The following is a 12,500-nucleotide window of genomic DNA, read 5'->3' on the forward strand; positions in this document are numbered from 1 at the left end:
GCTTGAACTAAATTGATCTGAATGACGACACTATTGTCTTCCGCAGATCTGCTTTACAGCATACAAACATACACTGATCAGGCATAACATTATGATCACTGACAGGTGAAGTGAAGCGACTCCAGAGCGACCCCAGATCGACTCCAGAGCGACTCCAGAGCGACCCCAGATCGACTCCAGAGCGACTCCAGAGCGACTCCAGAGCGACTCCAGATCGACTCCAGATCGACTCCAGAGCGACCCCAGAGCGACCCCAGATCGACTCCAGAACGACTCCAGAGCGACTCCAGAACGACTCCAGATCGACTCCAGAGCGACTCCAGAGCGACTCCAGATCGACTCCAGATCGACTCCAGAGCGACTCCAGATCGACTCCAGAGCGACTCCAGAGCGACTCCAGAGCGACTCCAGATCGACTCCAGAGCGACTCCAGAGCGACTCCAGATCGACTCCAGAGCGACTCCAGATCGACTCCAGAGCCACTCCAGATCGACTCCAGAGCGACTCCAGAGCGACTCCAGAGCGACTCCAGATCGACTCCAGAGCAACTCCAGAGCGACTCCAGATCGACTCCAGATCGACTCCAGAGCGACTACAGATCGACTCCAGAGCGACTCCAGATCGACTGAAGAGCGACTCCAGATCGACTCCAGAGCGACTCCAGATCGACTCCAGATCGACTCCAGAGCGACTCCAGATCGACTCCAGATCGACTCCAGAGCGACTCCAGAGTGACTCCAGATCGACTGAAGAGCGACTCCAGATCGACTCCAGAGCGACTCCAGAGCGACTCCAGAGCGACTCCAGAGCGACTGAAGAGCGACTCCAGATCGACTCCAGATCGACTCCAGATCGACTCCAGAGCGACTCCAGAGCGACTCCAGATCGACTGAAGAGCGACTCCAGAGCGACTCCAGAGCGACTCCAGATCGACTCCAGAGCGACTCCAGAGCGACTCCAGAGCGACTCCAGATCGACTCCAGATCGACTCCAGAGCGACTCCAGAGCGACTCCAGAACGACTCCAGATCGACTCCAGATCGACTCCAGAGCGACTCCAGAGCGACTCCAGAGCGACTCCAGATCGACTCCAGAGCGACTCCAGAGCGACTCCAGATCGACTCCAGATCGACTCCAGAGCGACTCCAGATCGACTGAAGAGCGACTCCAGATCGACTGAAGAGCGACTCCAGAGCGACTCCAGAGCGACTCCAGAGCGACTCCAGAGCGATTCCAGATCGACTCCAGAGCGACTCCAGATCGACTCCAGATCGACTCCAGAGCGACTCCAGATCGACTGCAGATCGACTGAAGAGCGACTCCAGATCGACTGAAGAGCGACTGAAGAGCGACTCCAGATCGACTCCAGAGCGACTCCAGATCGACTGAAGAGCGACTCCAGATCGACTCCAGATCGACTCCAGAGCAACTCCAGATCGACTCCAGAGCGACTCCAGAGCGACTCCAGAGCGACTCCAGAGCGACTCCAGATCGACTCCAGATCGACTCCAGAGCGACTCCAGATCGACTCCAGAGCGACTCCAGAGCGACTCCAGATCGACTCCAGAGCGACTCCAGATCGACTCCAGAGCGACTCCAGAGCGACTCCAGATCGACTCCAGATCGACTCCAGAGCGACTCCAGATCTACTCCAGAGCGACTCCAGAGCGACTCCAGATCGACTCCAGAGCGACTCCAGATCGACTCCAGAGCGACTCCAGATCGACTCCAGAGCGACTCCAGAGCGACTCCAGAGCGACTCCAGAGCGACTCCAGAGCGACTCCAGATCGACTCCAGATCGACTCCAGAGCGACTCCAGATCTACTCCAGAGCGACTCCAGAGCGACTCCAGATCGACTGAAGAGCGACTCCAGATCTACTCCAGAGCGACTCCAGATCTACTCCAGAGCGACTCCAGATCTACTCCAGAGCGACTCCAGAGCGACTCCAGAGCGACTCCAGAGCGACTCCAGAGCGACTCCAGATCGACTCCAGATCGACTCCAGAGCGACTCCAGATCGACTCCAGATGCTCATCCTGAATCGTGAAATGATTGCTGGTTATTGATTCAGCAGATGTTTCTGATCAGAGCGTGAGGGACATACCGTGGCGTTCTCGGAGCGGTACCAGTCCGGGATGGGCACGTGATGGTTCTGGAATTTGCGCGGGATCCATTTCCGAGCCTCTGCTTCCCAGAGAACAGTGTTGAGATCTGGGAAGTTGTGATGGATGTCGAGGCCGTCGTGACTCCAGCGGCCCAGAGACCATCCGCTGAGCTCCGAGCCCTGAACACACCACCAGACCAGAAGACATTTATACTGGTACAAAAGATTCTAGTTCTAATAAATGCTGTTATTCTATTCATAAAATAATCCTGAAAAATTTAAATGTATCAGACAAAAATATGAAAAACTGATATTCATAAATGTGTGTTGAGCATCAGGTCCTCATATGACTGGAGTAATAATGATTTGATCACAGGAATAAATCACACTTTACTATACACTCACCTAAAGGATTATTAGGAACACCTGTTAAATTTCTCATTAATGCAATTATCTAATCAACCAATCACATGGCAGTTGCTTCAATGCATTTAGGGGTGTGGTCCTGGTCAAGACAATCTCCTGAACTCCACACTGAATGTCGGAATGGGAAAGAAAGGAGATTTAAGCAATTTTGAGCGTGGCATGGTTGTTGGTGCCAGACGGGCCGGTCTGAGTATTTCACAATCTGCTCAGTTACTGGGATTTTCATGCACAACCATTTCTAGAGTTTACAAAGAATGGTGTGAAAAGGGAAAAGCATCCAGTATGCGGCAGTCCTGTGGGAGAAAATGCCTTGTTGATGCTAGAGGTCAGAGGAGAATGGGCCGACTGATTCAAGCTGATAGAAGAGCAACTTTGACTGAAATAATAATAAAAATAATAATTTATTACATTAAAAGGGGGAATCTCCTCAACCACCACCAATGTGCAGCATCCACCTGGATGATGCGACGGCAGCCATCTGTAAGATTCGGTTTTGGTGCTAAGACAAAAGCTGAGATACATACCTCAGCAATTGAACAATAACAGTCACTAATCTTGAGGAAAAGATCTCACAGAAACTGTGACAACACCCTGACAAACATTCCTCCCCCCTCCCCATTTTGCCCTCTCCTTGTCCTGGTTTCAAGTCACCAAATGCAGATATATCAGTGATGATGTTATTTGTAAATGTATTGTTTTATCCTTTTCATGTTTGATGTCTTTTTAAAGGTCTCAGTGCGAATGGTAAAATGGTCTCAGTTTCACTGCAGTCACTGGTAGTATTAGAAAGATTGGAAAACTAATGAGAATTCAGTTCTCCTTTGAGTAGTCTCTTCAAAGATATCTGATCCACTCCCCCAAAACCAGGTGGGGGTGTTGCAAATATTTACAGCCCTTTTGTTCTAGTTGGAGTATTTAAGGCTGGATGTTCTAACTCTCTGGGGGGAATATTCTGTAATCAGACCCCCCGTGCAAACTGCATGTAGATGTGCCAGACATGATGACTCTTTTAAATTATTTTCATATTGCTTTGCAATTGTGTTTTATGTTTTTACGCTGATCAGTTGTGTACCATGGATTCTTGTTTAAGTATTTTACTTTTCCTGTCTGGCCAAAATAAATGTTAATCTTGATTTATTCTGTATCTTTCTGAAATCATTATTTTATTCATGTCTATGCGGAGTTTTGTAGGAGTTACCGCAGATCTCTCTGTCAGGGCAGGCCATACTGGGAACCCCATAGCGGGAGCATTGAGCCATGCATGAGGGAAAACCTGATTTCTGACCTGCCACTGTTATTATAAGTTGCAGTTTTCGTGACTATCACTGAAATTACATGTTTTATTATGAGTGCACATGTGTGACTCACTTAGAGGTAAGATAGTTCACCCTGCAATCCTCTGTAATATCAGAACTGACTAATCTGTGACCGTTAGAGCAAGTGAAAATCCGGACACTTAGCCTATTTGCGATTCCGTGTCCCATGGAGGATATTAATATTTGAAAATAAGTGATACTACGAAAAATCATTGATCTAAATTAAATCGCAACTAATCTTCAAATCAGCTGATAAACTCTAAATGTAACACACTTTATGGAGTCAGATAGAATTGGAGTCAGATAAAATTATTAATGGAGTCAGATTTAAAATAAGATATCAATAAATTAAAAGAACTTCACCGAAAGGCTGAAAAGGCTTACACGCAGAATTCCTTTTGACCACGTCATTAGTTTTCGTTTTTTGGGCTAATGGATGGAAATTTACAGTGGTGACCTGTCCTCCGTGATCTCCCGGTGGCGAGTGTCTTTTCAGCTAAATATTGGGATGCCACAAGCGAGAGGTTTGATCTTCTTCTCTTTCTTCAGCTGTTATGGTAAGTCCATTCTTATTTGCCTTTTATAAATGTTGGGAGTAGTACTGAATACTGTATAAATCTGATGGGGCGTGAAAAGAAGACAACCATATTGCTTATCAGGGACATGAAAGCAACAGCGTAGAGTAGAAATGATATCCCTTGCTTTAAAAGTCTCCTTGTCTGCATACGCAGCAAGAGAGGAAATTTTATTTCTGTACTCAAGAGAGCTCTGTAAATTAAAACCTTGAATTCTGAGGAAAATGTCCAGTTACATTTGTTAATTTGCTTTGCTGCAACAACGCGACAAAGAAAAAGAACAAATGGTCACGTTAACTTGTGAATGAAATCTTGTGAGTCGATGAGCTAAAATAACATTGAAACGATCTCACTGGAATCCTTTGTGTGTAAAATGTGAAGGTGGACAAAACTGGTTCAGGTCTGATGTCACAATTATAAATGTCTTATAAAATATAGCGTTTTACTATGGTCTTACTTCAGACTTTGCAATCACTGCACTTTTGTGTGTTTATTAATGTCTCAGAAGAGACTGAGAAAATTAACAGACCAAAGATAATCTTTGGCTTTCTCCATCAGACCTGTGTTTGTCAAACCTTCCTTTTCATATGCAAATAGATTCCCCAAAGAATGCAATTGATAACTTCTCAGCCCAAAACAAGAAAATTGTGCCCAATTCTATATTGTGTGGTCACAAAAATCTTTGAATTGAGCAATTATTTGGTCTATGCTCTCAGTGTTTGCAGTTTATTGAGCGTTCACAGCAACTAAGTTTATAACTGGCTTCCAGTTTGGTCTTATTGCTGTGCACCCAATGATCAGGCCAGCACAGCAGCAGCTGCAGGACCAATCTAAAGATCAGTGAGATGATAACAGATTATTCTGGACAAATGACTCAGCAGAGATCCTCTTGAGACCAGCAAATAAAATTATTATTTAATTCATACTATTTTAATATAATATGATTTATATTATGATTATAATGTAAATGATATTATAAATGCCAGAAATGGTTTTAATCTCAGGATAAATTCAGCATTATTTAGAAGAGGAAAGAAGGTTGGGAAAGTATGAGAAGGATTAGAATGTAGAAAGATGGGATGTGCAAGTAGGGAGGCAAGAGCATTATTAGTGTTGAAATGATGGGAAGGAGAATATAAATGGTTAAGGACAGAATTGTGAAGGAAGAAACTGAAGAGGAAAACCTAAAGAGAAAGAACTTCTGTACCTTCTATTTGTGCAATAATTTAAATGAGAAAAATTACAATGCCCAGTTAAATGAGTAACCTGATTGTTGTAACTTGAATAGGTTGAATTCAGGCAAGGCCTAATAATTTACATTTCATTGATCTGCAGCCCAATGAGAAAGGGGAGGTACAAGTTTTCCATTGCAAAGAAACTCGCAAGTGTTAGCAAATTCCTCTCTGGGAGCAGCAGATTACATGGAACCTGATCGGGGAAGTCATTTTACTGGGAATGTGATGAAAGTTGTGTGTTATGTTAACTAAAGGCATTCACTCTACAGGGGTCACACAGAGATCCAAAGGGTCAAGAGTTCAAATGACACCATAAACACCTGGTGACGAATGCTCTAAACAACAGATCTGACTTGTATAAACAGCATCATTTAAAGAGATTGCCCCAGGGGACCTGGGTGTGATAAAAGCACAATACAGCAGATTGTGTAAACGCAACTGCAACAGCAACTTAAGGTGCAACTGGTCTGACTGCATTTACACACAGTCAGATCTGACCATTATAAATCAGTTTATCTAACCTTTTTCTTTACAGAAACATGATCATGATTATGATACATGTATTTGTAAACTACAACAAATTTTCTCCTAATGGCATAAAACCGTAACAGGTTAAAGCCATCTACAACAATCTATCTGGCTAAGACCAGTAAAGAAAAAATAAGATAGCCTCATCTACCTTAATTAAATTTGTGTAAAGGTTCAAGATAAACTGTATTTCGCTCTGTGCTTGTTTTCCTTTCAGGTGAATGGCTGCCACCCTTCAGATCCAGATTCCACTGGGTCTGAAGTCAAGACACACACACACAACTTAACATCTAGGAGATGGAGTGAAGAGACTTCATGAAGCCATTCACACCTCACAGCACACATAGTTAAATGGCTTCCCAGTATAAAAACTGGAATAAAATTATACAACACAGATTATGGTAGGATAGACACCACCCATCTCCTATACACATCCATACACAACACACATCCTTAATTCTATCACCACACAACACATTTTTCCTGGCATAGATCATGGGACTATCCAGGCCAAAATCATTCACATAATGCAAATTTATCATACACTATTAATCTTCATACATACAGGACAAAATGAATTATTTTTCATAATTCCCTTTTTATTTGGTTTGAACAATTTTATTTTCATAATTACCTTTTATTTTGGTTTGAATAATTTTACGGCTTACAGCCATGTCAACTTCCTGTATGTAAACACTGCAAGATGTATAAAACATGTGCATGGCTTTGTCACACATTAATTAATGGACAATTAATTGATCAGTAAACTGATGGACAAAATGTTTAATATGTCCAGTCCTTAGCATTGTTGAAAACTGGAAGGGCCCCTGGTTTCCAACATATGACTAATGACAATAAAATATATCTAAAGACTTAGATCTGGGATGCAGGCATTTCTATAAATTAAGTAAACAATTCTCAGGCAGACCTGCATCATTGAGTGTGACTCCGCCTGTACATCAAATGCGCAGAAGATGAGTGCCAAAGTTTAACTAAAGATTTTAAATCTCTTTTTCTGTAAATCTCATTCTCTAAGTAATCTGATTGAAACATAAGAATTCAATAATGATTTGCATTCAAAACAACTGATACAAACAATTTTATAATGGCAATTATTCAATTGTGTATTTCCATGTTTAATTATGTGATATATTTGAATTATACATTACTGCTGGTAAATATACTGTTCTATTGATGGTTTTGATACCCTTCCTTCAATTCATCCAGACCGTGTTTAAATTCCACTTCAATATCACTAGTGGTATTGAAGAATCTGGCGATCAAATGAGACTTGCTCACTAAATATATGACACTGAGAAATGAGACCGTTTTTACCACTCGCACTTCTGACAAGAGTTTATCATGTGTTGTTATTTTTGATGTTCTTGTGATTATCCAACAACTCTCTTTTTCCATCTCACAATAACCACAAAGTCATCAGTGTTCAATTATTGCATGGTTATTCAGAATTTGCTCAGGTGTCTAGCACACGATGATTCCTTCACCCATGGAGATCTGACCTGCCCGGCAAACCAAACCTTCTGCTTGAAGGTGACCGAGGATTTCTCTAAGGGTCAGCTATTGATAAGAATCCTGGGGAGGACACAGATGTTTCCTCAAAGTGTAAAGACACTTTCCACTGACACTTTCTGCTCATGCTGGCTAACACAACTGCCTTGGGACAACAAGTCATTCTACAGACTGAAAACCCTCACAATCATCGGCAGAAGGAAAACAAACCTGACCAACGGGATAACAGATATCCTGCCTAAGTGCTTCAGCATCCAATCAGCACAGTACGCCTACACCTAAAGGAACTGTGCCGCTGAGGTGTATTTCAGCAGTGTTTTCATCTTCATGTTCAGCCTGTCTTAATGTTGTTATTTCAGGTGACTGCTTGAATCCGGCACCCATTGATTTGTGTTGTTAACTCCAGGATCAGCACTAAGAACACTTCCGAAATTACATCCAAAATATGGAAACAAGGAATGTCCAAGTATGTCCCCTTGGGAACTAATCTGAATTTGTCCCAATGGGCCAGGGGCCGTCTGTAAGATTCGGTTTTGGTGCTAAGACAAAAGCTGAGATACATACCTCAGCAATTGAACAATAACAGTCACTAATCTTGAGGAAAAGATCTCACAGAAACTGTGACAACACCCTGACAAACATTCCTCCCCCCTCCCCATTTTGCCCTCTCCTTGTCCTGGTTTCAAGTCACCAAATGCAGATATATCAGTGATGATGTTATTTGTAAATGTATTGTTTTATCCTTTTCATGTTTGATGTCTTTTTAAAGGTCTCAGTGCGAATGGTAAAATGGTCTCAGTTTCACTGCAGTCAATGGTAGTATTAGAAAGATTGGAAAACTAATGAGAATTCAGTTCTCCTTTGAGTAGTCTCTTCAAAGATATCTGATCCACTCCCCCAAAACCAGGTGGGGGTGTTGCAAATATTTACAGCCCTTTTGTTCTAGTTGGAGTATTTAAGGCTGGATGTTCTAACTCTCTGGGGGGAATATTCTGTAATCAGACCCCCCGTGCAAACTGCATGTAGATGTGCCAGACATGATGACTCTTTTAAATTATTTTCATATTGCTTTGCAATTGTGTTTTATGTTTTTACGCTGATCAGTTGTGTACCATGGATTCTTGTTTAAGTATTTTACTTTTCCTGTCTGGCCAAAATAAATGTTAATCTTGATTTATTCTGTATCTTTCTGAAATCATTATTTTATTCATGTCTATGCGGAGTTTTGTAGGAGTTACCGCAGATCTCTCTGTCAGGGCAGGCCATACTGGGAACCCCATAGCGGGAGCATTGAGCCATGCATGAGGGAAAACCTGATTTCTGACCTGCCACTGTTATTATAAGTTGCAGTTTTCGTGACTATCACTGAAATTACATGTTTTATTATGAGTGCACATGTGTGACTCACTTAGAGGTAAGATAGTTCACCCTGCAATCCTCTGTAATATCAGAACTGACTAATCTGTGACCGTTAGAGCAAGTGAAAATCCGGACACTTAGCCTATTTGCGATTCCGTGTCCCATGGAGGATATTAATATTTGAAAATAAGTGATACTACGAAAAATCATTGATCTAAATTAAATCGCAACTAATCTTCAAATCAGCTGATAAACTCTAAATGTAACACACTTTATGGAGTCAGATAGAATTGGAGTCAGATAAAATTATTAATGGAGTCAGATTTAAAATAAGATATCAATAAATTAAAAGAACTTCACCGAAAGGCTGAAAAGGCTTACACGCAGAATTCCTTTTGACCACGTCATTAGTTTTCGTTTTTTGGGCTAATGGATGGAAATTTACACCATATTGCGCCAGTATGCCCACCACACACCAGCTGATTGGTGGAGAGGAGACTGAGGGATGATACCAATTGTATATATATATGGGGATGATTAGGAGGCCAATGGGCAAATTTTGGCCAGGATGCCGGGGTTACACCCCTACTCTTTATCGAAGGACATCCTGGGATTTTTAATGACCGCAGAGAGTCAGGACCTCGGTTTAACGTCTCATCTGAAGGATGGTGCTTGTTCCAGTATAGTGTCCCCATCACTGGGGCATTCGGACACACACACACCACAGGGTGAGCGCCCCCTGCTGGCCTCACTAACACCTCTACCAGCAGCTACCTAGTTTTCCCAGTTGGTCTCCCATCCAGGGACTGACCAGCCCCAGCCCTGCTTAGCTTCAGTGGGAAACCAGTCTTGGGCTACAGGGTGATATGGCTGCTGGCCATGAAATATCAAAATAACTGCTGCTGAAATAACCACTCATTACAACCGAGGTCTGCAGCAAAGCATTTGTGAAGCCACAACACACACAACCTTGAGGCGGATGGGCTACAACAGCAGAAGACCCCACCGGGTACCACTCATCTCCACTACAAAGAGGAAAAAGAGGCTAGAATTTGCACAAGCTCACCAAAATTGGACAGTTGAAGACTGGGAAAATGTTGCCTGGTCTGATGAGTCTGGATTTCTGTTGAGACATTCAGATGGTAGAGTCAGAATTTGGCGTAAACAGAATGAGAACATGGATCCATCATGCCTTGTTCCCACTGTGCAGGCTGGTGGTGGTGGTGTAATGGTGTGGGGGATGTTTTCTTGGCACACTTTAGGCCCCTTAGTGCCAATTGGACATGGTTTAAATGCCACGGCCTACCTGAGCATTGTTTCTGCCCGTGTCCATCCCTTTATGAGCACCATGTCCCCATCCTCTGATGGCTACTTCCAGCAGGATAATGCACCGTCACAAAGCTCCAATCATTTCAAATTGGTTTCTTGAACATGACAATGAGTTCACTGGACTAAAATGGCCCCCACAGTCTCCAGATCTCAACCCAATAGAGCATCTTTGGGATGTGGTGGAACGGGAGCTTCGTGCCCTGGATGTGCATCCCACAAATCTCCATCAACTGCAGATGCTCTCCTATCAATATGGGCAACATTTCTAAAGAATGCTTTCAGCAGCTTGTTGAATCAATGCCACGTAGAATTAAGGCAGTTCTGAAGGCCAAAGGCGGTCAAACACAGTATTAGTGTGTGTTCCTAATAATCCTTTAGGTGAGTGTATATTCACATAGAGAACAGATGATCTACACTGGAGTGTGTGTGTGTGTGTGTGTACAGCTGATCTACACTGGAGGAATATTACACTGTTTATTAATGATCAATTATGAACATTATAGCATGAGTTTGGCGATTGACGCACCGCGGCGAGGGCCTTCTCGTAGCCGTCCGGGTTGATGGAGGGCAGCAGGTGAATGCGCGTCTCGTCCACCAGGTGGCGAATGCGTGTGTTTCCGCTCAGATACTCCTGACACATGAACTGCATGAGCAGCAGCAGCAGCTCGCGGCCCAGCACCTCGTTACCGTGGGAACCGGCCGTGTAGCGGAACTCGGGCTCACCTGCGAACACACACACGCTCTGATGCAGCGTCACACACAAGCGTGTGAACCACCTCCTATAACCTCATATAAGTGTTTGCGATTCATGTCGCTGCGAGAAGAGTGAACGAGACTCGAGAGCTTTTTGTAAGTGAGGGCGCGGATGCCGCCTCTGGGTTGCCAGATCCGGTTATTATATTTATTTCATTTCATTTCATTTCATTTATGCATTTGGCAGACGCTTTTATCCAAAGCGACTTACATTGCATTCAAGGTATACATTTTACATTTTGTCAATTCTTGCTTTCCCTGGGAATCGAACCCATGACCTTGGCGTTGCTAGCCCATGCTCTACTGTTTGAGCTACAGGAAAGCTATGATTATAAGCGGTTTTGACTCGTTTTCCCATTAACGTGACAGTTTAGGAAGTTAATAAAGTGGTAAGTTGCATGTCAGGGTTAGCGATGTATTTATTTTATTTCCAAAACACAAGCTTTTTTAAATTTATATCGGATTAAATTGTTTGGTGTTTTTTTTTTTTGCTTGTCTTTCGTAGTAATATCTGGCAACACTGCGCCACCGGCATTGATTAAAAAAATCTCAGACAAACTGTAATTGCTGACAGGAAGATGCCACATTCGGTAAGACAAACACAATGATCATTATTATTATCTGTAAGAAAGGTATCAACACAATCAAAACCAGTAGCATAATACAGATCTGTATAACAAGTAGGCTACAGAATCTGGTTTGGGACTGCTACCTTCTACTGTTTATTCATCATCAGTATTTGTCATATTCTTACATTTTTTTGTGTAGGCTATCTTACAGTTTTTTTCAATTGCTATAACAAGCATTGTTCAATACTGAAACCACATTTTCAAAACTCTTCATACTGTCTGTATTACCAAGATTCATTTTGGCCAAACAGTTAATCTAACCCCTAGATTTTCTATATTTCTAAATAATTTCTGCAGAAATGCTTGAAATTTGCCATCATTCTGATTTGAATGTGCTTTTATCAGTTTTGAAAGCAGTGTGTCAGCAAAAATATCCTGCAAATATATCGTTGTTTGCAGTTTGTGGAGTATGAATGACAAAAGTGTTTGTGGATTTTGAAAAATGTGGTGATTGAATGCATTATGTCTGAAAGCAATGAAAAATGATTCACAGTTTGGTCCGTATACACTTGTGTGTCGCTGAATGTGTGAAAAATGTTCTGAAAATGTGGTTTCAGTATTGAACAATGCTTGTTAGCAATTGAAAAAAACTGTAAAGGGATAGTCCCACCCGAAGATGCACAATTATTATAGCAGAATTCTTCACACCCCACCCCGGACCTCACTCATGTTCAAACTCTGCGGCTCATCTTACCCAGCTCGTGCTCGCCGGGGT

At 42.8% G+C, this 12,500-nt stretch overlaps 1 protein-coding gene across 1 annotated transcript in view; it reads right to left on the reverse strand.

Moving 5' to 3' along the window:
* cpxm2 (carboxypeptidase X (M14 family), member 2) overlaps positions 1–12,500 on the reverse strand; it is a gene marked incomplete at both ends in the record, with an annotated part of 47,943 nt that overhangs the window by 3,159 nt on the left and 32,284 nt on the right. The window contains 3 exons of the mRNA XM_079845514.1: positions 2,106–2,285; positions 10,930–11,126; positions 12,480–12,500. The exon at positions 12,480–12,500 is cut by the window's right edge and continues 103 nt beyond it. Of these exons, the coding sequence (XP_079701640.1) occupies positions 2,106–2,285; positions 10,930–11,126; positions 12,480–12,500 (398 nt within the window). The remainder of the gene's footprint in view (positions 1–2,105; positions 2,286–10,929; positions 11,127–12,479) is intronic.

This window comes from Gobio gobio (genome assembly GCF_949357685.1).
Source record: "Gobio gobio genome assembly, chromosome: 20".
Taxonomy (NCBI): Eukaryota; Metazoa; Chordata; class Actinopteri; order Cypriniformes; family Gobionidae; genus Gobio; species Gobio gobio.